The 23,887-nt window shown below is 39.8% G+C and overlaps 1 protein-coding gene across 1 annotated transcript in view; it reads left to right on the forward strand.

Annotated features, from left to right (window-relative positions):
* Positions 1-23,887, forward strand: part of TRRAP (transformation/transcription domain-associated protein) — a 104,426-nt gene that overhangs the window by 69,658 nt on the left and 10,881 nt on the right. The window contains exons 48-63 of the mRNA XM_004691944.2: positions 198-319; positions 636-849; positions 3,042-3,221; positions 4,460-4,606; positions 7,562-7,681; positions 7,896-8,183; positions 8,357-8,494; positions 9,139-9,251; positions 9,715-9,850; positions 11,649-11,840; positions 15,170-15,365; positions 16,031-16,296; positions 16,835-16,935; positions 20,482-20,683; positions 21,745-21,909; positions 23,610-23,700. Coding sequence (XP_004692001.1) covers positions 198-319; positions 636-849; positions 3,042-3,221; positions 4,460-4,606; positions 7,562-7,681; positions 7,896-8,183; positions 8,357-8,494; positions 9,139-9,251; positions 9,715-9,850; positions 11,649-11,840; positions 15,170-15,365; positions 16,031-16,296; positions 16,835-16,935; positions 20,482-20,683; positions 21,745-21,909; positions 23,610-23,700 — 2,671 coding nt within the window. The remainder of the gene's footprint in view (positions 1-197; positions 320-635; positions 850-3,041; positions 3,222-4,459; positions 4,607-7,561; positions 7,682-7,895; positions 8,184-8,356; positions 8,495-9,138; positions 9,252-9,714; positions 9,851-11,648; positions 11,841-15,169; positions 15,366-16,030; positions 16,297-16,834; positions 16,936-20,481; positions 20,684-21,744; positions 21,910-23,609; positions 23,701-23,887) is intronic.

The raw sequence follows: 23,887 nt of genomic DNA on the forward strand, positions 1-23,887 counted from the left end.
TAACTTTTTGTTAAAGTGTTAATTGAATCATACTTGTTAATCTTTTATGACTGTGAACATGAGTCTTGTAATAACAGTCCCTCCTACTTACTACTGTTATCTAAAAAATTGTAGAGCAGAAGATTGGAACATTTTTGAACATGTCTTTTCTCAAAAAAAGTAATTGACTTTTTTCTTTAAAAAAACAAATTGTACAGACACCTACACTTCGGGAGAAGTCCATTTTGCTTGTGAAAATGATGACTTACATAGAAAAACGCTTTCCAGAAGACCTTGAATTAAATGCCCAGTTTTTAGACCTTGTTAACTATGTCTACAGGTAATTACAGCAGTTAATCAAATATTGAATGTATTTATCCTTGATGTATTTTGTGATGAACAAGTATACCTAAATTTGAAATAATTAAATAATACATCATGTCAGTCATTTAAAAAATCACATAAAATTATTTAAATACTAAAATTGGTGTCATTTAATGAACCATTTGTTTAATGTTTCATCAAACTAGTTTGTCACATAACTTTCATAGTGAGATTTCAGAAAGTTGGTATCCACTTTGCTGCTTGTTTGCTTGAAGCCTTGAGTTCCCTGTGCAGCAGAACTCTTGTGTCTTACTGTTGTCCTTTGATTACAGGGATGAGACACTGTCAGGTAGTGAGCTGACTGCAAAACTGGAGCCTGCCTTTCTCTCCGGGCTGCGTTGTGCCCAGCCACTCATCAGGGCAAAATTTTTTGAGGTTTTTGACAACTCCATGAAACGCCGGGTCTACGAGCGCCTGCTTTATGTGACTTGTTCCCAGAATTGGGAAGCCATGGGTAACCACTTTTGGATCAAGCAGTGCATTGAGGTAGGACGGGCTTAGTCGGCCATCTGTAGCTGGTGAGCAGACAGGCAGCCCAGGAGCTCCAAACTGGGGGCACTGAAGCCAGGAGGTGTTCACACATGCCAAGATGAAAGTAGAGATCTCTGCTATGAAACTGTTCTTAATCTCTGTTGAGAAAAATAATTCAAAGACATGTTTTCATCTTAAGTTTTTGGGGTGACTTTAAATACTTAAATGAGAAGGTTGAACATGTTTTAATTCATAGCCAAAAGTTTGTTTTTCCTCAAATATAAAAATTATAAATTGTCCATATGATTTAAAAGATTTAATGTGCTTTAATTGTTAGCTTTTATCCTCCTTAAACTGGGCAGGTGGAGCTGCCAGGCCTGACCAAGTGACAGCACGGTGTGTTTTTATGATGTAGTGTGAGGAGTCAGGGTGCCAGTGATAGGATCTGTGTAAAATGGCCAGTGTCATAAAAGTGGAGTCCAGACCATCCGTGGCTGCAAGTCAGATTTTCTTTGTTTATAATAGCATTGTAGTGAGACTTCTTTTTTTTTTTTTCTCCTTGATAAATTTGCTTATTTAAATCTACTATCCTTCATTTTTGGCTTATTTACCCTTTAATGCATTAGGTGACTAAGGCTTCCCATAGCAGGTAACTGATGCTGTGCAAGTAGTTTTTCCACTTACCTAAAATAAATGAAACTGAAAGGTTTCAAATTACTTTGTCTAATGAGACAACTGAATCAGGATTGTGAAAATCTTTAAGGTAAAATATGTCTCGATTAAGATTATCAGTATATTTCAGTTGTGTTTAATACATGTTTTCTTGGTACTGAATTCAACATACATTTGAAAGTTTTCTAGTGACAACATGACAGGCCAGATTCCTCAATGTACTCATCATTTAAGATGAATAAGTAAGGTCTAAACACTAGGTCAGGTAAGCAGAAAGAAAGATGAAAAAGATAGTGGCTTTGGTATGACATGAGTTGAGGGGAAGGGGCATGCTTAGGGGCACAAGCTAGGACTCCCCTATTCCCTCCCTCCTTTGTCGCATCTCTGGTTAGGTGTTAACAATTTGGGGGTCCCCTTGCCTCTCTTCCTTCCCTCTTCTAACTTCATATAGCTGCCATCAGTCCTCACTCATGAAGGTGCCAGGAACAGTTTCCTAGTATTCAACCACCATGTATCCCACCCTCCATTGTTATCTCTATTGTTGCAAAATTAGTCTTAAAGAGCATCTGATACAGAATACCAAGGATATGTCTATTGTCTTACCTAACTCAAGTGACCAGACCTGGCCTCCCACTGCAGCCCCATACTGACCCCTCTCCCTCACTCATTAGTCTCCACCTTTCATATTCTTGAATACACCATGTTCTTGCCATCCAGGTTAAAGTGGGTGCTCTTTTATTCTCTTATTCCACCCATTCCTTGACTTCTCATCACCAAGACTATGTGTTTGTGTTGATACTGGTCTTGAACTTCCCTCTGAAACCTCAATTCCTGGAGGTCAGGGCATGTGCCTCTGTGAAGTTGATAAATGGGGCCTTACGTAGTGCCTAGCAGGTACTCTATAACTATTTGTTAAAGGAATACAAGAGTAGACTGATGGGGAGACAGCATGTTGGGGTATGTGGGAAAATAGAGAAGTACTAATGTGTAGGTAGGAAGTAGTAAGTAGGTCTGGTGAGCCACACTAAAGAGCTTGAGCTATCCCTTAGAGGCTGTGAGAAACTGCTAGAGAATGTTAAGGAAGAGATCTCAGGCTCAGCTACATGGAAGAAGGTGCTGCAGCCCATACTCTGAAGAGTTAGTCTGGAGACGATAAGGAAGTTATGTAGACAGGAGAGGATGGCTGCCTGGGTGCCTGGAAGGTAAAAATAGCAGGGCTTGGTGACATAGTATGGGAGATAAGAAACAAGGAGAAAAGGCGTTGAACAAAACAGAGGCTTCTGACCTTTCTATCTGGAAGATGCCTCTAAGAGGACAGGAAAAGAAGCTTTCGAGGGGACAAAGGGACAGAGTGTACACTGAGACATGAGGTCACAGGTTTCCTGAGGGAAGGACAGCTGGAGTGTAGAGCATAATCATGCTCCCTGGAGCCTTCAGCATGTGCATGCCATCAGCATGACTAATACTAACTAGGTCCTCACACCTCAAATGCCAAGCACTGTTTATGTTGGTCTTCTTTTCCACAAACTCTTTAGCTTCTGTTGGCGGTTTGTGAGAAGGGCACTCCCATTGGTACCAGCTGCCAAGGAGCTATGCTCCCGTCCATCACCAATGTCATCAATCTGGCTGACAGCCATGACCGAGCAGCCTTTGCCATGGTCACTCATGTCAAGCAGGAACCCCGGGAGCGAGAAAACAGCGAATCCAAAGAGGAGGTAATGGTCTAGATCACATGGTGCCACCTCGGCACAGCAGAATTCCCACCTCTGTCGAAGGGTTTTATATGCCTTACATTTTTTTTTAAAACAGGAGGAACTTGTTAAAATCTGTCTCTGCCGGAAAACTCTTCACTGTGGTACCTGGTTTCGGCTCAGTTTATGTGAAAATAGCAAGCATCTCTTGTTGCTATTGATTTTGAGAACCATCCTGTATCATGAGTTAGTACACTTAGTGAAGGCTTTTAGCTGTTAGGTGACTTTTCTCCCAGAATGTGTCATGATGCTTTGCTCTGGGGAGAGGTTGCTCCTGGTATAGGAACCATAGCTCTAGACCTTAGCAGCCAGCTGCGACCACCTGGGGTTCTGTCTAGTCCAGAAGGGGCAGCAGACACCCAAGAACTGGCCTCCAGGGCTGCTGCTTAGAGTCACTGGTTCTTGGTGCACCCGGAGGGCATGGCTGATGCTTTGCAGACACAGGCCCTTCAAAATCTTCCTCTAGGTTGGTGGCTTGGTGGAAGCTCGGTGATTCTGGTGCTGGGTTTAGAAAACACCATTGGTATTGGAGGAAGAGACCCTTTGCTCTAAAAGAGGCAGTTGTTCCCTTTTCATATGTGGGTATCTGCTCATTTTATTCCCAAATAAACATTTAAAATTTTATTCACTGTTGTGGAATCAGATCTTTTGTTGATACCATCATTTCTCTAATTCTTTATAAGACAAATTGCCACTTTTTAGTGACTCTTGCATTTTCAAGAATACATAACAAGCAGTTGGTAATGATTTAGAGACACAGTAAGAATTGTTAACTGTAATTTCCCAGAAGCTTTGGGCAGAGATGAGATTTATTTTTCTTAGGTTATACATTATGTAAAATACTGTGCCCATAAGGTTCTTTGTGGTGACCTGACTCTTGTTGATCTGAATGAGCAATGCAGCTATGATGTATTGTGAAGACCAGTAGGCTGTATTCCAAGTTTGGACTTTATCTTTTATTTTGATTTCCATAACCCAACTATGCGAAGAAAAGTGACATTTGCACTTTTCACTCAGAAAGGTAAGTCAAGTCTAATTAATATTGTTTGTTTGTTATAAAATACAAGACTATTTAAATAATTGCAAAAGTCCAGAAAACTAACGAAATTTTATTTGCAAGATGTATCAAGAAATATACAGGAGTTATGTTTGTTGGATTTTCTTTAACTATTGAGTTGCATGTTTGTGTCTTTGTTCTTTAGGATGTGGAAATAGATATTGAATTAGCTCCTGGAGATCAGACTAGCACCCCCAAAACCAAAGAACTTTCTGAGAAGGACATTGGAAACCAGCTGCACATGTTAACCAACAGACATGACAAATTTCTCGATACTCTCCGGGAAGTGAAGGTGTGTGTGCATGTTTGGAAAGGGGTGGTTGTTTTTTAATTCTCTCCTGAATATTTTGAACTTTAAATCAGGATTATTCCACAGCATTATAAAGTTTACTGTTGCTTTCAATTTTTTTTTTTAGATTTATTTATGCATATTAATGCTGGGGTGCAGACCAGCGGTACAGGGGGTGAGAGGATTCACCAGAGAAAGAAAGGGGAGCAGAACAGGCAGCTCTACTGAAATACACTGCTGAGGGGAGCAGTGGGTGAGACAGGAGAAGTCTGCTGTGCCATGTGGGTCACCTCCCTGGCCAGGGATCAAACGCGTGCATCAGTGGTTGACAATACCTTGATAGCACTGAGTCTTCAACCCCTGTGCCTCCAGAGAGATTGGCTTTCTATTCTATCTTATTGAAAGCCTCTTAATTATAGACTCTAAAGTAGATATTTTACATGAAGATTTAATAAAGGAATTGTAATGTTTTATGGAAGAAACTAAAAAGAGATGGATTTCTCTACTCCCATCTCTTGAGAGAAATGTTGAATTTGTTTATTAAAAATATATGATAGATACTTTGTTACTTATTTTTCCAAGTTAAAAAAAAAATATTTAAAGGGAGAAAATAACTGGCTTTTACAAACCCTCAGGCTAACTCAGTATTTAAAACAATCTTTGTCTTAAAGACTCAGAATCACCATAGTTCCATATGTCAGGTTCCTTTTGAAGAGTAGAAGAAACATGACAGTTCTATTTGTAACAGGAATTAGTGGGGGCAAAAAATTTTAAATTGCTTCTCACAAATAATGTTTACATTTCAGCTATCCTGGTGATTTTCTCATGACCTGTCCTCTGAGTTTCTGTGTTAAATGACATTTGTGTTAAAGACCTCTGTCTTTCCCACCATCACCCCCAGAAAGAAGGGGTGTGGATCCATACTCTTAAACCCAAAGGCCCTTTTGTGGCATCCTCCCCATGTAGATGATGACTTAGCAGCTGCCTGGATTCAGATGATGGTCAACTCAGTGTGGAAACTCTAGCAGTGCATTGCTACAAATGTCAGGTTTAGCTTTATACATGTACATTTTCTTCTTGACTGGATTAGTTGGGGCTGTGTACTTCTATATCTCTTTAGGGCTTTTCTGTCCTCTGAGCTCTGGTTGCAGTTATAGAACATGGCTGCACTTGAAGAGTCTTGTCAACAAATTGCCACTTAGCGCTCTCTTGACCAGGGTATCATGGCCTGTTCTTCTGGGTCCTGCCCTGTTATAAGACAATTACTCAGGCTATAGACTCATTTTCTTTGTTCAGCTCTTTTACATTTTATCTTACTGAGTCACTTAGCAGATATTTAATGACTTCTTGCTATGTACTAGGCACTGTTCTGGGCACTGGGAATATTACTGAGTGAAACAGGTGAGAGTCCTCATCAAACTTTCATTCTCTTGGGGGAAATAAGTGATAAAGAAGTATATAAAATCAGTGTATATTGCTTCATGTGGTGGGTGCTAAGTACGAACACAAAGCAACCAGAGGTACTGGGGAGTTGGTGGGTGCTCTTTTCATTCCTTTTATTTCATGTATGGAGGCTTCTTTTTATATTTCATAGAGTACAGTGGGATTATAAATTACTGTAATCAGTTTCAGCCCTGACCTAATTCCCAAAACTCCTCTGCTTATGAGTTGGTCAGGGACTTGCACACCAGGCACACCTCTTTCTCTGCTGCAGACCTTTTGTCCCAGAATGGACATTTACTCCCTGGAACATTTACTCTGTTGAGGTCAGTGCCCTGCTTGGGCTGCCTGGCATTGTGGCCCCACCACCACAGCACCCAAGCACTACTTTGCCTCTCTTTGTGACCTTGTCTTAGTGAGAGTAACCATTAATCTATGGGATTCCCCGCTCATGGTTCCAGATAAGCTTTTTATTGGCAGCTTGGTGACTGGCTATGGCCAGTCAGTGTTCTTATCCTCTGCCTAACTGACAGAAAGCACACCAGGAAGTATATAGCCCTGTGACGTCACCCAGGCTGGTTTCACCATGGTCTTCCTTAGTGGGTAAGTCTTCATATCAGAGGCTCAGGAGTATCCCTCATTTCACTGTTTTTACTCGTTTTCCTTGAAATATTTGCTTCCTTGGTTTCTGCATTTTTAATAAAACATGGATATATAGGTGGTTGACCTTCTTGGATCTGATGTGGGAGAAAGGAAAGCATAGTCATGACATACATGTCCCTGAGACTCCATGTTGGAGGTAGCAGGGTCTCTGATGGGCCAGCAAGCACATTCCTAGGCCTTTCAGCATCTGCAAGGTGAGAAGGTAGCTCCGTGGGCTTCACACAGACTGGTAACCTGGCTGTTTAGAAGAAATGTTGGCAGCAGCTGATTCAGATTTTCAAAAATGGCAAACTGAAACACATTGTGAATTTGACATGCCCTTTTTAACCCCAGTGACATTAGTGTTTAGTCCTTCCTGTCACTTTTTCCATGTCTTTGCCATCAATTTCAGAGACTGAATTTTCACAGTTCTTGATTTGTTCTTCACTTGTACCTGCTGGCAAATAACTTCACCTCATATGCATGTGCTTTTCCTACTTCATATTTTCAGTGGACTAAGCTTTGATGGTAGCCGAGTATCTCCTCGTTGCATGTTCACTGTTGGCATTGTGCTATGCTTCTCAGACATGGTAGAATCAGTAATGCTAGGGGATACCCTCAAAGTCCAGAAAAAGTCTAGGTGTATCATGAAGGTGAGCCCCTCACCCCTATCTGTGCTCTCTGCTCAGCACACGGCAGACCTGGCTCTCAGGATGCTTTCACTCTGGCGTGGTATTTGCTCAGAACTTTGAAGGTGTGGAAGTGCACTGATAGAGAACAGGCAGTGGTCTCCTTGGTGTGGTGGGGAGGCACCAGCATGGTGAGGGTTTGGCATCGGGTGGTGCACATCTACACCCATCTTTTTTCTTCCTGTAGACTGGAGCGCTACTTAGTGCTTTTGTCCAGCTGTGTCACATTTCCACAACACTCGCAGAAAAGACATGGGTTCAGCTCTTTCCCAGATTGTGGAAAATTCTGTCTGACAGACAGCAGCATGTGAGTATGTTGTTAAAATCCTGTGTAGGAAGTGGAGTTTCAGTTTGATATTTGTGAAGAAAAAAAATATATTGAACAAGTTTCAAACATAAGAAAACTAGTGGCTACTATCCAAGAGTGAACTTCCAAAAATATTTTCAGATGCTGTGAGAGAATGAATAAAGATGTTGTGGTTTTGAACAAAGACATAAATGAGAATACTCTTTGATTTCAGGCCCTTGCGGGTGAGATCAGTCCCTTCCTGTGCAGCGGCAGTCACCAGGTGCAGCGTGATTGCCAGCCCAGCGCTCTGAACTGCTTTGTGGAAGCCATGTCGCAGTGTGTCCCTCCAATTCCCATCAGACCTTGCGTCCTGAAGTACTTGGGGAAAACACACAACCTTTGGTTCCGCTCCACATTAATGCTAGAGCATCAGGCTTTTGAAAAAGGTCTGAGTCTGCAGATTAAGCCGAAGCAGACAACAGAATTTTATGAGCAGGAGAGTATAACTCCACCTCAGCAGGTGAGGCCTCACCTCATTTTAATACTGTGTCCCTTCCAGTGACTATACAGTTTCAGTAAACATCTCCCAAGTGAATTTAAGTTACAGTAAGTACACCAGAGTTGCTGCATTGAAGAAAAACAAAACTTTTTTTTTTGTAGTGATCACTCAGAAACCATGCTCTATGTTTTCAGGAAATACTGGATTCCCTTGCTGAACTTTACTCTTTGTTACAAGAGGAAGATATGTGGGCTGGCTTATGGCAGAAGCGGTGCAAGTATTCCGAGACAGCAACTGCCATTGCTTATGAGCAACATGGATTCTTTGAGCAGGTAAGCCAGTGTCAGTAGCATGGCTGCATGGTTGGTGCATGGCCATTTGCAGTATCTCTAAGTACAATCTTGTAATCGAGCCTTGTTAAACACATCTACAGTTTCATTTGAAGCATTTATGCTACTCATAAAGGTCCTTTGGTTGAAGTCTCAGTTTAAGAGGAACATGCATGTGTGCTGGCATTTCTAAAGCATGGTCCTTAAATCCTTTTGTTAGTTAATTTGTAGGTTCTTTGTCTGCAGTCATTGACCCTGTTGGAAATGGTAGATAGATTGCATCTAGTGTTTACAGTCTAATCCTGTGTAAGTCCTTTCTTGTAGCCTGGGCAACCATCACGGGACATGGTTCTTGGCCTCCTATGGGACATTGAGGCACCCAAACTGGAGCGTATACATGGGTTTTGGCCCTGCTCTCATTGCTGAAGGTTGGAGAAATTAGCCTAGGTCAAGGCAAGGCAGTCTCCTCTCCTTTTGTTTTGTTCTCCTCTCGTCTGTGTGTATGAGTGTCATGACATCACATGGTGGTCGTGATTTTAGAAGCTTGAGGAATGCCTGGGTCTGTGATCTAACTTGCCCAAAGTTAGCAGTGGCCATAGAAATGCTTATTGTTAAATAGCTATTTGCAATGTTATTAACTTTTTTAGGCACAAGAATCCTATGAAAAGGCAATGGATAAAGCCAAAAAAGAACATGAGAGGAGTAATGCATCCCCTGCTATTTTCCCAGAATACCAGCTTTGGGAGGACCACTGGATTCGGTAAGCTCCAGAGCACTTAATCTAGTCACAAATCATTTAAAAGAGCCAAATGAAAAATCTGAAAAATTTGATGAGTATTTCTAAAAGTGACTTTACTGCTTTCTTTATGACCCTATAAAAGAACAAAAGTCTTAAGAACAACTTCTAAAATCTTAAATTATTCTAAGTGTTGGAGAGAACAGTGCATGATTACTACTTCTTCACAGCTCTGGAGCGTCTAGCTCTCTGCTCTCTGTAGTGGCCAGTTCTTAGTGCAACAGGGAGCAGATTCTTTTAGAAGTCAGGTAGCTCATTCTTACAGACCAGTGGACCTCCCTCAAAGGCCTCCCCTCCCCTGTGTGAGGAAAACTGTTTATCCTTTTGTAAGGTGGGAATAAACTGTTAAAATCCTGTCTTCTGCCCTCTTTGAATTTGTTAATGTGTTAGTAGTTGAGTTTTTGTGACTGAATCCCTGGTCTTCTAGGTGCTCTAAGGAGTTGAACCAGTGGGAAGCCTTGACAGAATACGGCCAGTCCAAAGGCCATATAAACCCTTACCTTGTCCTGGAGTGTGCTTGGCGTGTGTCTAACTGGACTGCCATGAAGGAGGCATTGGTGCAGGTAAGATGTCCCTCTTACCTCTAACAAATTATCCACCCTTAGATTATAGTTCCTACAGCTGTGTGGGTTCCTTTAGCAAAGTGAAGAATCTCTGGCAATCTATCCCCATAAGACAAGGCATTTTCACAGTTGAAATTTAGGTCTTTTGGGTAGCCACAGTTAAATTTTGGTTGTATCTAAAGCTATTCCTAAATTTGAGTTAAATTATTAGTCTGTTACTCACTTTCCTGATAAGTATCAGGTATTGAGACCTTTCATTCTTTGAGAAAACAAATCAATGATGTCTGGAGAAAGCAGGAAGATTTGATGGCAGAACACTGCTCGGAGTGAGTAGAAGGATGAGTCCCACAGGCCCAGGGCCTGGCATATAAGTGCTGTGGTAAAGTCAAATAAAGCTGTATCATATTCAAAGCTTACTGTGTATTTGGAGGTAATAATGGTATATCCTAAGCATAGCTGTCTTAAACTTAGTTGAACGCCTATCTAGAGGATAGGTGTTGTGACTTACAAAAGCTATCTTAAATAGTGTTTAAGTCCAGAAAAGATGAGATTGGTTTGATTTTAGAGTACGATGATGGATGTAGTTGTGTTCACAAGCTTGTCTTCCTGAATTTCTTCATTATTATATAAGAGGGGCCATGAATGTGAACATGCCTTATTATTTCCCAAAGGTGCTTTCAGAATGAATGCTTTATTGATCTTGTCACACAAACTCTATCCTGTTCCCTTAACAGAGATACTCATCTTCTTATTTACATATTTTAAAGAGAATTTAGTTTTCATCACTTACTTTTTTTTTTTTCTAAGATTTATTTATTTGTACATACAGGACTGGGATACAGGCCAGAGGCACAGGGTCGGCGAGAGGCTTCACCAGAGACAGAGTGGGGAGCAGAACAGGCAGATCTACGAAGTACACTGCTTGAGCGGGCGGGTCAGGAGAGGTCTGCCACGCCATGTGGTCACCTCCAGGGCAGGCGGGAATCAAACTCATGCGGAAGTGGCTTAGCTTCTCAGTGCTGTACTTTAACCCGCTGCGCCACCAGGGAGGGCCATCACTTACATTTTTTAATGTTCTGTTAAGAGTTTGATAAAGTTCAATGATAGTTCTGATGCTTTCTTTGGAGGTAGGTGGGCAGATAAGGGTTCAGGGGCAGAATGTGGAGCCTTTGACTGGGTCTGTGTCACATGTATGGAGCTTGGAAGAGGAACTGTTAACAACTCCATGCTTAGTCTGCTTCACAGTAGAACCGATAAGATAAAAGAAATCTGAAGGAAATTTCATACAAGATAATAACTCTTAAAGAGTTAAAATTTTAAATGTTCACTCACATTCTTATAAACTTTCCCTTTGATGACATGATACAAGTTAGATTAGTCTTTCAGGGTAAGCAAAAATTACACGGATAATTGTCAGCATGGAGATGGTCATATATTTATGATCAAGTATACTTAATACCTAAAAAATTTACTGGTTGATTTTTGTAGCCAGGTGGTGATTGTTATTGTGTTCTATCTTAATATTAATCAATCTCCACATTTTGGGAACCTACTTAAGACCCCAAGCAATAAGCCTGAACATTCATTTGTAGCTAAAAGTTAGACACTGGTATTCAGAAAAGAGTTTTGGGGAAAAATGTCTAATTGTGGGACTTTTCTAAGAAAACATTTGTTTATGACTTAATTTATGTTTATTTCTTTGCATAATTTATGGCTACAAAATTTTTTACTTTCTATTTTGACCCTTTACACTGAGAGGAAGAATGTCCATTGATGTTTAATGTTCTTTTACCACCAGGTAGAAGTAAGCTGTCCAAAGGAGATGGCTTGGAAGGTTAATATGTACCGAGGATACCTGGCTATCTGCCACCCTGAGGAGCAGCAGCTCAGCTTCATCGAACGCCTGGTGGAAATGGCTAGCAGCCTGGCCATCCGTGAGTGGCGGCGACTTCCCCACGTGGTGTCACATGTGCACACACCTCTCCTCCAGGTAGGTACAGTGTCCTTCAGTATTCAGTAGGCCTAAGATTTATTTACGCATACAGAACTGGGGTATAGGCCAGAGATGCAGGGACAGTGAGAGGATTCACCAGAGCCGGAGCGGGGAGCAGAACAGGCAGATTGACGAAGTACACTGCTGAGGGGAGCAGCGGGCGGGTCAGGAGAGGTGTGCTGCGCCATGTGGGTCAGCTCTTTGGCTGGGGGTCAAACTCCTCCTGAAGCAGCTGCAGCCAACTTTATAGTGCTACACTTTAACCCATTGCACCACCAGGGAGGGCCCCTCCTTCCATTTGTCTTAACCTTTGCTATTTAAACTCATCTTCATTGAAAGGAAGACCAGGGTTTAAATGTAGAGAAATAAAATGTCATCTTCTCATCTTTGGAGCTCCTGTGAGATCTAAGTGACAAGACATTAGCGAGTGATCTTCATGGTTTTCCTTTTTGTATTAGAAATTTTCTGAGGTGTCCACTATACCACCCTCAGTGTGATGCCACTGTTTAGTCTAACAGTGTTTCTCATCCTCTGAGAATTTCATGACTACTGGCCAAATACTCTGTGCTGCTTTCTTTTTGTATCTTCACTATTCCTGACTGTTCCATCCACATGAGCTGAACTCTGAAGGAATTTCTCCCCCACAGCCCTTTGCACATTTTATTCCTCTTGGATACATTTATTTCCCACTCCATACCCTACGAATTTGTAAATGATCTGTGCTCTTGCTCTGTCCTGTTTTTTTCTGGTGCCTGGCATAGAGCAGCTACCCATGAGTAATACTGTAGACTGATTTAAGAACAGTGAGCACACATTTTTTTTTTTTCTTGGAAGAGTATCTTCAGGACTAAACTGGCATATTTATTTCAATCATGGTATATTGCTTATTAAGGCACTTAGGTTTTCTTGTCTTCATAGCTCATTGAAAATAATCACTTATTGTAGTTTCCCTGTTTTTACCTATTTTTACAGATATATAGCACCACCAATGTAGACTATTAAAATACCTAAAACTTTTTAAGAGTGGCTTTGTTCCCCCTCTATTTTGTGTAAACATACAAAAATGGTTTGCTTGTTGTAACTACTAGGAAAAAGTTACAACATGTAAATGGGATAAGACTATTATTGCAAAAATAATTGGAAGTGATTAAGCATTATTTTGAATAACAGTTGTGAAAAGTTATTGTGCAGTTACATATTTAAAGCAGGAGTGTAAAATGCATTATTTGAGACAATCCTGATTGAAATATTTTGGAGGTGAAATCAAAAGCACTTTTCCTTTCCATTTGCTTTGCTCATGATTTGTACTCAATAAATAATTGATTTAGCTTGGTTACAAATCTTACTGCACTTAGAGAAATGATTTCTACCGTTCAACATTACTATCAACAATTAGCTAGGAAATCTTTAGAGATATCCATAAGAATCTTTTTAAGAAAACATTTAACACCTTACTTTAGTCACTTTGGTAACTATACTTATGTTTGAGGTCACATTTATATAGAATTTGCAATAACGAAGGTTGAGAAAGAGCTAAGAGAAGTATTTGTTTTAAAAAACTAAGCCTACCCATGTTTATTGCTGCTTTATTTACAATTGGAAAGACATGGAAACAGCCCAGATGCCCAAAAGTAGATGACTGGATTAAAAAGATGTACATATACACAATGGAATATTACTCAACAACCAAAAGAAAAATAAACACATGCCTTTTGCAGCAGTGGATGGAGCTAGAAAAGATCATGCTTAGTGATATAAGCCAGAAAGAAAAGGAAAAATACCAGATGGTTTCACTCATAGCAGGAGTATAAGGGACCAGGCAAGAAAATAATAATAATAATAATGAACAGCCATATACCAGAGGCATTTTGTGGGGGAGGAGTGGGGAATGGGATTAGAAACAGTGGGAGGAGGGGAATGCATGGACTATGGTGATGGCACATGGGTGATTTGTGATGGGAAGCCCATGGGGATAACATCTGAGATGAAAAAATGCACAAAATGATGTAAAAATAAACTATTTTAAATTATTAAAAAAAAAACAACTAAGCCTAGTAACTTTTGTCAGCTTATACAAATGTTAAAACAGTGACTCTTTTTATTCTGTTTTATAACATTTTGTTTATTTTTACTAAGGTGACATTAGTTTACAATACTATATATGATTTCCAGAAGTAGGTTCTTCTCTGTTGTGGTATGTCTCACACCACACCTGCCTACCACCAACGCACCCATAGTCCTTTACCATAAACCATTGGGCACCCTCCCATCGATGTTCTTTTCACCACTCTCCCTCCCCCTCAATTCTGCATATTTCTATGGTTTTATTAGTTTTGCCAGTTTCTTTTGTTTATATTTACACAAATATGAGCAAAATCATCCTGTATTTGTCTTCTTTCTTATTTCACTTAGCATAATTCCCTTCAGTTCCATACATGTCACAAATGGCAAGAGTTCATCTTTTTTTTTTTGTAGCTGAGTAGTAGTCCATCATACACACACACACCATATCTTCTTAATCCACTCCTCTGTTGTTGAGCTTTACAGTGCTGTTTGAGAGGTTTAGTTTTTTTTTGTTTTTTTTTTTTAATTTTTAAAAATTCAGTGACCTAATTAGAGGAAATTACATACCCATAAGAAGCATACAAGTAAGCGGGGGAGACTATGATTCAATATCCAACAAGTAGGATAGGAAATAAACATAAGCATTTAGGGAGAGAAACTTGGTGGGTAGAATTTGGGTAGTGTCAGAATTATGGCCATGCCATTCCTAGTAAGGACAAAAAGTTTGGAGCCAGCAGTTTACCTGGGGTAGAAGAGATGTGACTAAAAGGTATGTCATCCCTGCAAGATCCCCAAAACCACACATTAAGATACTTAGTGTGGTTATAGAATTTGAAATAAATACTGATTGAAGGAAAGCCTGAGAGCTGGGGGACTAACTGTTCTGTTTTAGACATTGGTAGACAAAGAGTCAGACTTAGTTGGTAGAAAGAAAATGTAAAAGAGAGAACAGTTTTGCTACTACCAACTAGCAAGATTTGGTGTCTACACCATTGTTCTCCTGATTTCCTACCTTGCAATAGCCAGAGTCAATCATGAGAATAGTGTTTGAAAATCATGAGAATAGTGTTTGAAAATCATGAGAATAGTGTTTAAGACAGTGTTAATACGTCTAAGTGTCTAAGTTGGAGTGCTTCCTTGGTAATCTTGAATCATGACATCCTTGTAGTAACTAAATTCCTGATTGACTCTGGCTTTGTTTTCCTCACTTGGTCTTTTAATACAATACTTTCTGTGGAATACTTCACACCGGTCCCATTTAGGCAGCCCAACAAATCATTGAACTTCAGGAAGCTGCACAAATAAATGCAGGCTTACAGCCGACCAACTTGGGAAGGAACAACAGCCTGCACGACATGAAGACAGTGGTGAAGACCTGGAGGAACAGGCTGCCCATTGTGTCTGACGACTTGTCCCACTGGAGCAGCGTCTTCATGTGGAGGCAACATCATTACCAGGGTAAACCTACCTGGTCCGGCATGCATTCATCATGTAATTTTCTAGACACCCACTGTTCTGGTTTCATGTCTTGGTTTTGTTTTGTTTTTTGTTTTTTTTTTTAACCAAATGTTTGTGTTTTTGTTTTTGTTTTTAACTGGTATGGTAGGTAGTGGTTGATATGGCAGGGGTAAAGAGGAAGCTGTGAAAGATGAAGATGGAAAGATGTCTCCCCACTACATACATGCACCCATTAGGTTTTCCTAGCTACAGCAGAACCAAGGATTGCTAGTCGCTTCCTGTTGCATGAGGGGCACAGACCCTCATGGGATTAGAGCTCTGGGCTGTGCACTTACTGCTTTGCAGCACTTCCTCTTCCCCCCAGAAAAATCTTCAAGGTGACTTTGTGTGACCTTTCCCAATCCTCCTGATCCCCTCAACCTGTTAGACACCTATTTGTTTAGGAAAATCTTGATATAGTTAGCCAAGATGGTAACACTCAATTCCATAATTAGTACTTTTAAATTTTAATTTTGATGTGCAATACAAGGGTTGAGGGTTTATCACAAAGCTTCCTGTTTTCATAAGCCATGTGTTTGTGTATTTCATTTTTTATTTACATCTTATCGTAAAACACTTTCAGTAATGTATGACATACACTGATAACTCATTTCTTTGCTCTCTAGCCATTGTAACGGCATATGAAAATAGTTCTCAGCATGATCCAAGCTCAAATAATGCCATGCTTGGCGTTCATGCATCAGCTTCAGCAATCATTCAATATGGAAAAATTGCCCGAAAACAAGGATTGGTCAATGTAGCTCTGGATATATTAAGTCGTATTCATACTATCCCAACTGTTCCTATCGTGGATTGCTTCCAGAAGATCCGACAGCAAGTCAAATGTTACCTGCAACTGGCAGGAGTCATGGGGAAGAATGAATGTATGCAGGTAAAGTGCCAGCAAGACCCAGTGGCTGCCCTTGCTTGAGCTTCAGAGCCAGTGAAGATGGAGATCTTCTGGTTTAGGTCGTAGGAAGGAAGATTAGAACTTACTTGAGCACATCCTTAGTAGAAGGAACATTTCCTGCCAAAACAAGAAATGAAAGGAAACCATTTGAGTATTTGAATGACACTTTGTGGTTTCTGTTTTGCCATATATTTTATGTATTTAAGGAATAGAAATTAAAACTGCAGAAGTATAAGGGTAGTAGGTAAATTTTGTCTTTGGCCAGAAGAATACTTAAAAAAAAAAAGTGAAACTGACTAAACCTAGAAGCTTTGGGGACAGTATTTTAAATTAGTGATTCAATAAATTAGTGATTTAATTGAAATACTGTGTCAGTCAACAAACATAGGCAAGTTTGTTGTCAATTTCAGGTACACTCATTAATGACCTGTAGGAGTTATTACCTCTTCTGGATAAATATTTTAATGAAGTTTGTATATTACTTTCTAGACAGTCTTGTTTTTTATTCCTTTTGAAACAGGGCCTTGAAGTTATTGAATCTACAAATTTAAAATATTTTACAAAAGAGATGACAGCTGAATTTTATGCATTGAAGGGGATGTTCCTGGCTCAGATCAACAAGTATGTATATTAAATAAGGGTAGGATAAAAACTTAATTATTGAAGTTACTTGACACTGATAGTGAAGTTTAAGCTAGAAAGGGCTATGAATTAATGTTACTTGTCAGGTGTGACAATGTCAGATATTACAACTCTGTGAAGACAGTTAAGTTGCAAAAGACTGAGAAGATAGTTTGATGTGTAGCTCCTAAAAGACTTTAAAAGCAAGTTGCCTGAACACAGAACTGTTGATAACATGGATTCTTGCCCCACTGTCTCAGCATGCCATTTTGGAATAGTTAATTCCTTTAATGGAGATGATTCTTGTTTTGAAGCCAGGAAATCCAAATCCAACCAATGAATAGGTTGTATAAATGCTGCATTGAAACACACCCACACGTCTTTGCATTTATGTGGTAGTCACAGAGTAAAGAAGTGTGACAGAAAATATGTGGCTCACAAAGCCTAACACATTTATTATTGGGTGACTCATTACTGAGAAGGGTTGTAGAACCCATTTTTAGAAAAATGAACAAATGAGATTTTATAAAAAGTATACAGACAAATAAGGGAGATGCAAATTAAAACCACAATGAGATACCACCTCACCCCAGTGAGAATGGCACATCTTCAAACAACTAGCAACAACAAATGTTAGCGAGGATGTGGAGAAAAAGGAACTCTCCTGCATTGCTGGTGGGAATGCAAACTAGTACAACCACTATGGAAAACTGTTTGGAGGTTCCTCAAACTGCTAAACATGGAGCTTCCCTATGACCCAGCAATCCCACTCCTAGGTATCTACCCAAAAGACACAAAAACACTGATTAAAAAAGATACTTGTACCCCCATGTTTATTGCTGCTTTATTTACAATTGGAAAAACATGGAAGCAGCCCAAATGCCCAAAAATAGATGACTGGATTAGAAAGATGTGGTACATATATACAATGGAATATTACTCAGCAACCAAAAAAGAGAAACACATGTCTTTTGCAGCAACTTGGATGGAGGTGGAAAAGATCATGCTTAGTGAGATAAGCCAGAAAGAGAAAGAAAAATACCGGATGGTTTCACTCATAGCAGGAGTATAATGGACCAGGCGAGAAAATAACAAAAATAATGAACAACCATAGACCAGAGACATTCTGTGGGGGTGGAGTGGGGAATGGGATCAAAAACGGGGCGGGGGGGGGGAATGCACGGGACTATGGTGGTGGCACAGGGGTGATTTGGTGTTGGGAAACCCGTGGGGATTACAATTGAGATGAAAAAAAATGTGCAAAATGATGTAAAAATAAACTTTTTAATAAAAAAAAAACAAAAAAAAGTATACAGACAAGTTATGCTTTTTAGATGCTGCCTATTGCCATGTGTGCACACACACACACACACACAGCTTTAAAGCCCACTTTTCATTTTTAATACATTGGTGTTAGATTTATAGTTTATTCTTAAATAAGGAAGTGATTTTGTGAGTATGAATTTTAACTTTAGTATTTTAAAATCACTTGACATAAAATATACTATTTGAAGTGTACATTTAAGTGAGTTTTCATATATTCATAATTTTGTACGACCAATTCTAGAACATTTCCTTCATCTCAAAAGAAACCCCATACCTGTTAGTTATCACTCCTTGTTCTCCCTCCCATTCTCCCTCCTGCTCTGCTTTCCAGCTTATATTTGCTTGTCAGAACATTTTGTATAGTCATGTACAGTGTGGTCTTTTGTGTCCAGCTCCTTTCACTTAACATATTTTCAAGGTTTATAGCAAGTGTCGATACTTCATTCCTTCTTGTAGCTGAAAAGTAGTTCATTGCGTAGTCACACATTTTATTAAACCATTCAACAGTTGGTAGACATTTAAGTGTTGATATACATTTGAGTTGGTCCCATTTTGGGAAAACTGAATAACTCAGCTGTCAATGTTCATGTACAAGGCTTTATGTGAGCATGCTTTCATTTCTCTTGGGTATGTTCCTAGGAGGGTCATGTGGTAACTCTTGGCTCAAAAATTTGAGAAACTTCCTGACAGTTTTCCATAGTGGCTGCACCAGTAGTGTTGGTGGGTCTCAGTTTGTCCACACCCTTGCCAGCACTTGTTTTTATTATTTTTCTGTATATAGCCACCTTTTTAGTATGATGAAGTGGTATGTCATTTTGGTTTTGATTTGCATTTTTCAAATAATATGTTAGTGTCTTTTATGTGCTTATGTGTCATTTGCTTATGCTCTATAAAAATGTCTACTCAGTTATTTTGCCTATTTTTTTCTTAAAGATTTATTTATGCATACAGAACTGGGGTACAGGCCAGATGGGCAGGGACGATGAGAGGATTCACCAGAGACAGAGTGGGGAGCAGAACAGGCCGACTGACAAAGTACACTGCTGAGAGGAGCAGTGGGTGGGTCAGGAGAGGTCTGCCACGCCATGTGGGTCACTTCTGGGCCAGGGATCGAACTCATGCTGAAGTGACTTTAGCTTCTTTGTGCTGTGCTTTAACCTGCTGCACCACCAGAGAAGGCCTATTTTTAAAATTGGGTTATTTGACTTTTTACTCTGAATCTGGGTATAAGTCTCTTTCAGATATGTCATTTATAAATATTTTCCCATATTCTATATTGTCTCTTCACTTTTGTAAAAAAAAGATTTATTTATGCATAGAAAAACTAGGGTACAGGCTAGAGATGCAGGTGGACCAGAGACAGAGTGGGGAGCAGGATACTAAGTAGATGGACTGAGATACATTGCTGAGGGGAGCGGTGTGCGAGACAGGAGATGTCTGCTGTGCTGTGTGGGTCACCTAGCTGGGGATCGAACTTGTGCTATTGTTGCTGTGAATAGCTTCATAGTGCTGCATTTTAACCCCTTGCAGGTAGGCCCCTCATTACACTTTTTTGATAATAGTCTTAATGTACAAATCTATCATTTTGATGAAGTCCGATTTTTTTTCCCACAGTCCGTCACCACTGAGTATGATATTAACTATGGGCTTTTCGTAGGTGACCTTTACTATGTGGAGATAGTTTCCCACCATTCCTAGCTTATTGCATGTTTTTCTCTTGAAAGGGCATTGAATATTGTTGAGTTAAGATTATGAATTTCCTTTCTTTTCTGTTTATGTGGTTTATTCCATGGGTTGGTTTTGTGTGCTGAACCTCAACCTTGCATTGCTGGGATAAATCCCTCTTGGTCATGATGTATAATCTTTTAATATGCTGCTGGAGGTGATTTTCTGGTATATTATTGAGTTTACTTGCTTGTATAGTCATAAGAGACGAGTTTAGTTTTATGATGTCTTGTGCATTGTTGGTATGATAGTAAGGTGTAGCCATTGTTGGAAACAGTTTGGCAGTTCCTCAAAAAATTAAACAGAATTTAGCAGTTCCTCTCCAAAAGAATTAAAAACAATTGCATAAACAGGTGCTTGTTTATGAATGTTCCAAGCATCACCTTAACAAATATCAAAATGTCGAAATAACTAAAATGAATGGATAAAGCAAATGTGCATATGTACAGTAGTATTGACCAGTAAAAAGGAATGAAGTATATTGTGTCCTTGCAGATCTGAAGAAGCAAACAAAGCCTTTTCTGCAGCTGTGCAAATGCACGATGTGCTGGTGAAAGCGTGGGCGATGTGGGGTGACTACCTAGAGAACATCTTTGTGAAGGAACGGCAGCTGCACCTTGGGGTATCTGCTATCACCTGTTACTTGCACGCTTGCCGGCATCAGAATGAGAGCAAATCAAGGAAATACTTAGCCAAGGTGAGACCAGAAGTATTCTGGTAGCCTTCAGGTTTGGACAGAATTCAACTATATGTTAATTCATGTTGTGTGTGAAATGTTATTTCATGAACATTTGAAGTTCATAATTCGTTTTACAGCTGAGGAGGTGAACTTAACACATTTGGGGTCCTAAGACTTGTGTCAAAACCAAGCCTCGAATCTGGACTTTAGGTATCAAGTTCAGTGTCTACTGTGGGATCTCACACTGAACAGAGATTCCTATAGACTGGTGACAGTCTTGCCAGAATTTACCTGCGTAGAGTCTACTGAGGAAACAGTGCATACAATCACAGCTGGTCAGTGCCATGTCATCGAATTACGTGGTTTCTGCAGACACTTCAGGGTGAGGTGTGCTCGCCAGCCTTGTTCCACCTCACTCCATATAGCACTGGCTTAAGGTCACAGTTATCATATGCAGCACAACAGGTGTTTGAGATTAAGCTTCTTTCTCAAGGTTGCTCCTTAGTCCTCCCAAGAAACAAATAAAACTCAGAGTTAATTCTTGCAGGGAACTTAAAGAAAAGGTACTTTTCTGTTTTGCCCACTAAATGTATAAAATTTTCAGAATTTCTTTGTTATAATTTGAAATGTTAATCAACACCTAGTAGTTAAAAAGAACAATTCAGCTATAGTAATACAAGGAAATTCCCTAAATATCTGATTTCAAATTTACTTCTAGCTGTAATTTTTGTGAAAGACCACTTTGTGATTTTGGTGAAATCACCAAGTGTAGCAGGTGGCAGACTCTTGCCATTACCTATAACCACTTAGGCATCACTGGCCACCACTAACAAGCAGATTGGATCACTTAGTAATTGGCATTAAAGATAAATCTAGATTAAAAACTGTATTCAAATTTTAAGTGTTATCTGTAAATATATATGTTAAGTTTAGCATTACTGTTGGTCCTCATATAACTTTCTTGCTGTATTGCCAGTAAACCTACTTTATATAGTGTTTTAATATTGGGGAAAGGTTATTTGATTAAGGGGTCTCAGAAGTTTTATTCAACTGGAGAATTTTTCATTGTGTCTACGTAGGTGCTGTGGCTTTTGAGTTTCGATGATGACAAAAATACTTTGGCAGATGCTGTTGACAAGTACTGCATTGGCGTACCTCCCATCCAGTGGCTGGCCTGGATCCCACAGCTGCTCACCTGCCTGGTTGGTTCCGAAGGAAAGCTTCTTTTGAACCTTATTAGCCAGGTAGGAATAACAGGATGATTTTTTGTTCGCCAAAATAAATATGCCTTCATTTCATACCCTTTTATGCAGAAAGAAAATGTGAATCCTGAAAGCATTAAAAGTAAGTCAAAGAGATGGGAAGATGTACACAGCTATCACTATATAAAGCCCAATTAAAAGTGATTAAAAAATATATCAGGGCTGAAATTAATCAACTACAGTATGACTGTGTTAGAAGTAATGTCTTTGCTTGAACATGATGCAGTAAAAATACTTATTTTCTTATTGTAAAGTATTGCTCCTAGATGCACATGTGAGAGGTGCATATAATTGGCATATTACAGCTGATTTCTTGTCATGTATTAGGAGCTCTTTTTGGTTTCCTTTAAGACTAAATCTTACCATAATTGTGACTGTTGCTCTGTGTAGTTGTTAAGCTGTGAAGATTAGAGGCAGAAGTTGCCTGGGGATGGGGTTGGGAGTAGACAGATTGGGATCCTATAAAACCTTAAGAATGGTGCCAGAGGGCCTTCCCTGGTGGCGCAGCGGGTTAGGACGCAGCCCTGCAAGCGAGCCGCAGCTGCTTCAGTGCAAGTTCAATCCCCGACCCGGAGGTGATCCACATGGTGTGACAGACCTCTCCTAACCCGCCCTCTGCTCCCCTCAGCAGTGTACTTCATCGATCTGCCTTTTCTGCTCCCTACTCTTATCTCTGGTGAATCCTCACCACCCCTGCACCTCTAGCCTGTACCCCAGCTCTGTATGCATAAATAAATAATCTTAAAAAAAAAAAAAAAGAATGTACCAGTATAAACCTCTCCTTAAAAGGACTGGGGCACGGAAGAATGACCCAAACAGTAGAATCTGAGTACAGTACCCTTGCCTGTACCTTTTTTTTTAAATAAAAGACAGGTAACATTTCATCATTGATAACACTTTAGAAACATGATGCTCATTGTTTTGCCTAGCTGGTTAAATTGCTGTTTATATGTGGTGTATCAACCATTTTGTACAGCAAAATGGTTTTATATTTTTCCTTGGCTTATGTTCCTGGATACCAACATTTTGCGTGGAGTTTTAGCTGTCAAGATGGAAAAGTCATTCTTACTTGTCATTCATTAAAGTACATTAGCTAGCTACCCTGTGGCTAAGTTAGATATTACTCCTTTTCTTTTGATAGGAACATTCTGAAGGGTCTGAATGACTTGATACCTTCTCAGTAGTTTGGAAGTTTAATTTAGTAAAACTGGTGTTCTTGTCTTCAGTAGAAAATTTTAAGTTGTGTGGAGAAAAATTTTTTGCTGATTAACCTAGTTTTTAGTTAGAATCACTTCATAGTCCTCAGTGAATTATGCCTACTATCAAGACTGACTGGATCATTTTGTGTTTTTCTATTTGCCTTAGATCCAAAGACTTAATGTATTTTGCCTCCCTCAGATTTACTGAATCAAATGCAAGTGTGGTTTCTCAGTCAAAAGTAGTACCAAGGCAGAATTGATGAAGTGCACTGTGCTGATCATTCTTAAATCATGCGAAGCTAAACTAGATGTTTTACCTTCTGTCAATCTGCTTCATGTGCAGCATCAGTGGTGTAATATTTGTTTTTTTTTTGGTTCACCTGCAAGCCACGTAGGAGTAACATCAGTTATTTTCAGTCCAAGTTGTCTTCATGCAGAAATACGTGGTGAACAGTGCTCTTCATTCCTCATGTCTCTGAGCAGGTTGGACGAGTGTATCCCCAAGCAGTCTACTTTCCCATCCGGACCCTATACCTGACTCTGAAAATAGAGCAGCGGGAACGCTACAAGAGTGGTACGTGTCTTTGGGGGAAACTGGCTAGATCATGAAGGGTTCATTCCAGGGGCGTTCATGTCCCAACTGCTGTGAGACTCTACTTTCATGGTCACTCCAGTATGTGGCCATTGTTTTCTTTAACAGTGTAAGGACACTTTGGGATCAGAAGGCAAAACCCAAGTCTCCTAGTGATAGTTCTCCTTCC

The sequence above is a fragment of the Condylura cristata genome, unplaced genomic scaffold (genome assembly GCF_000260355.1).
Source record: "Condylura cristata isolate star-nosed mole 26May11 unplaced genomic scaffold, ConCri1.0 scaffold00032, whole genome shotgun sequence".
NCBI lineage: Eukaryota > Metazoa > Chordata > Mammalia > Eulipotyphla > Talpidae > Condylura > Condylura cristata.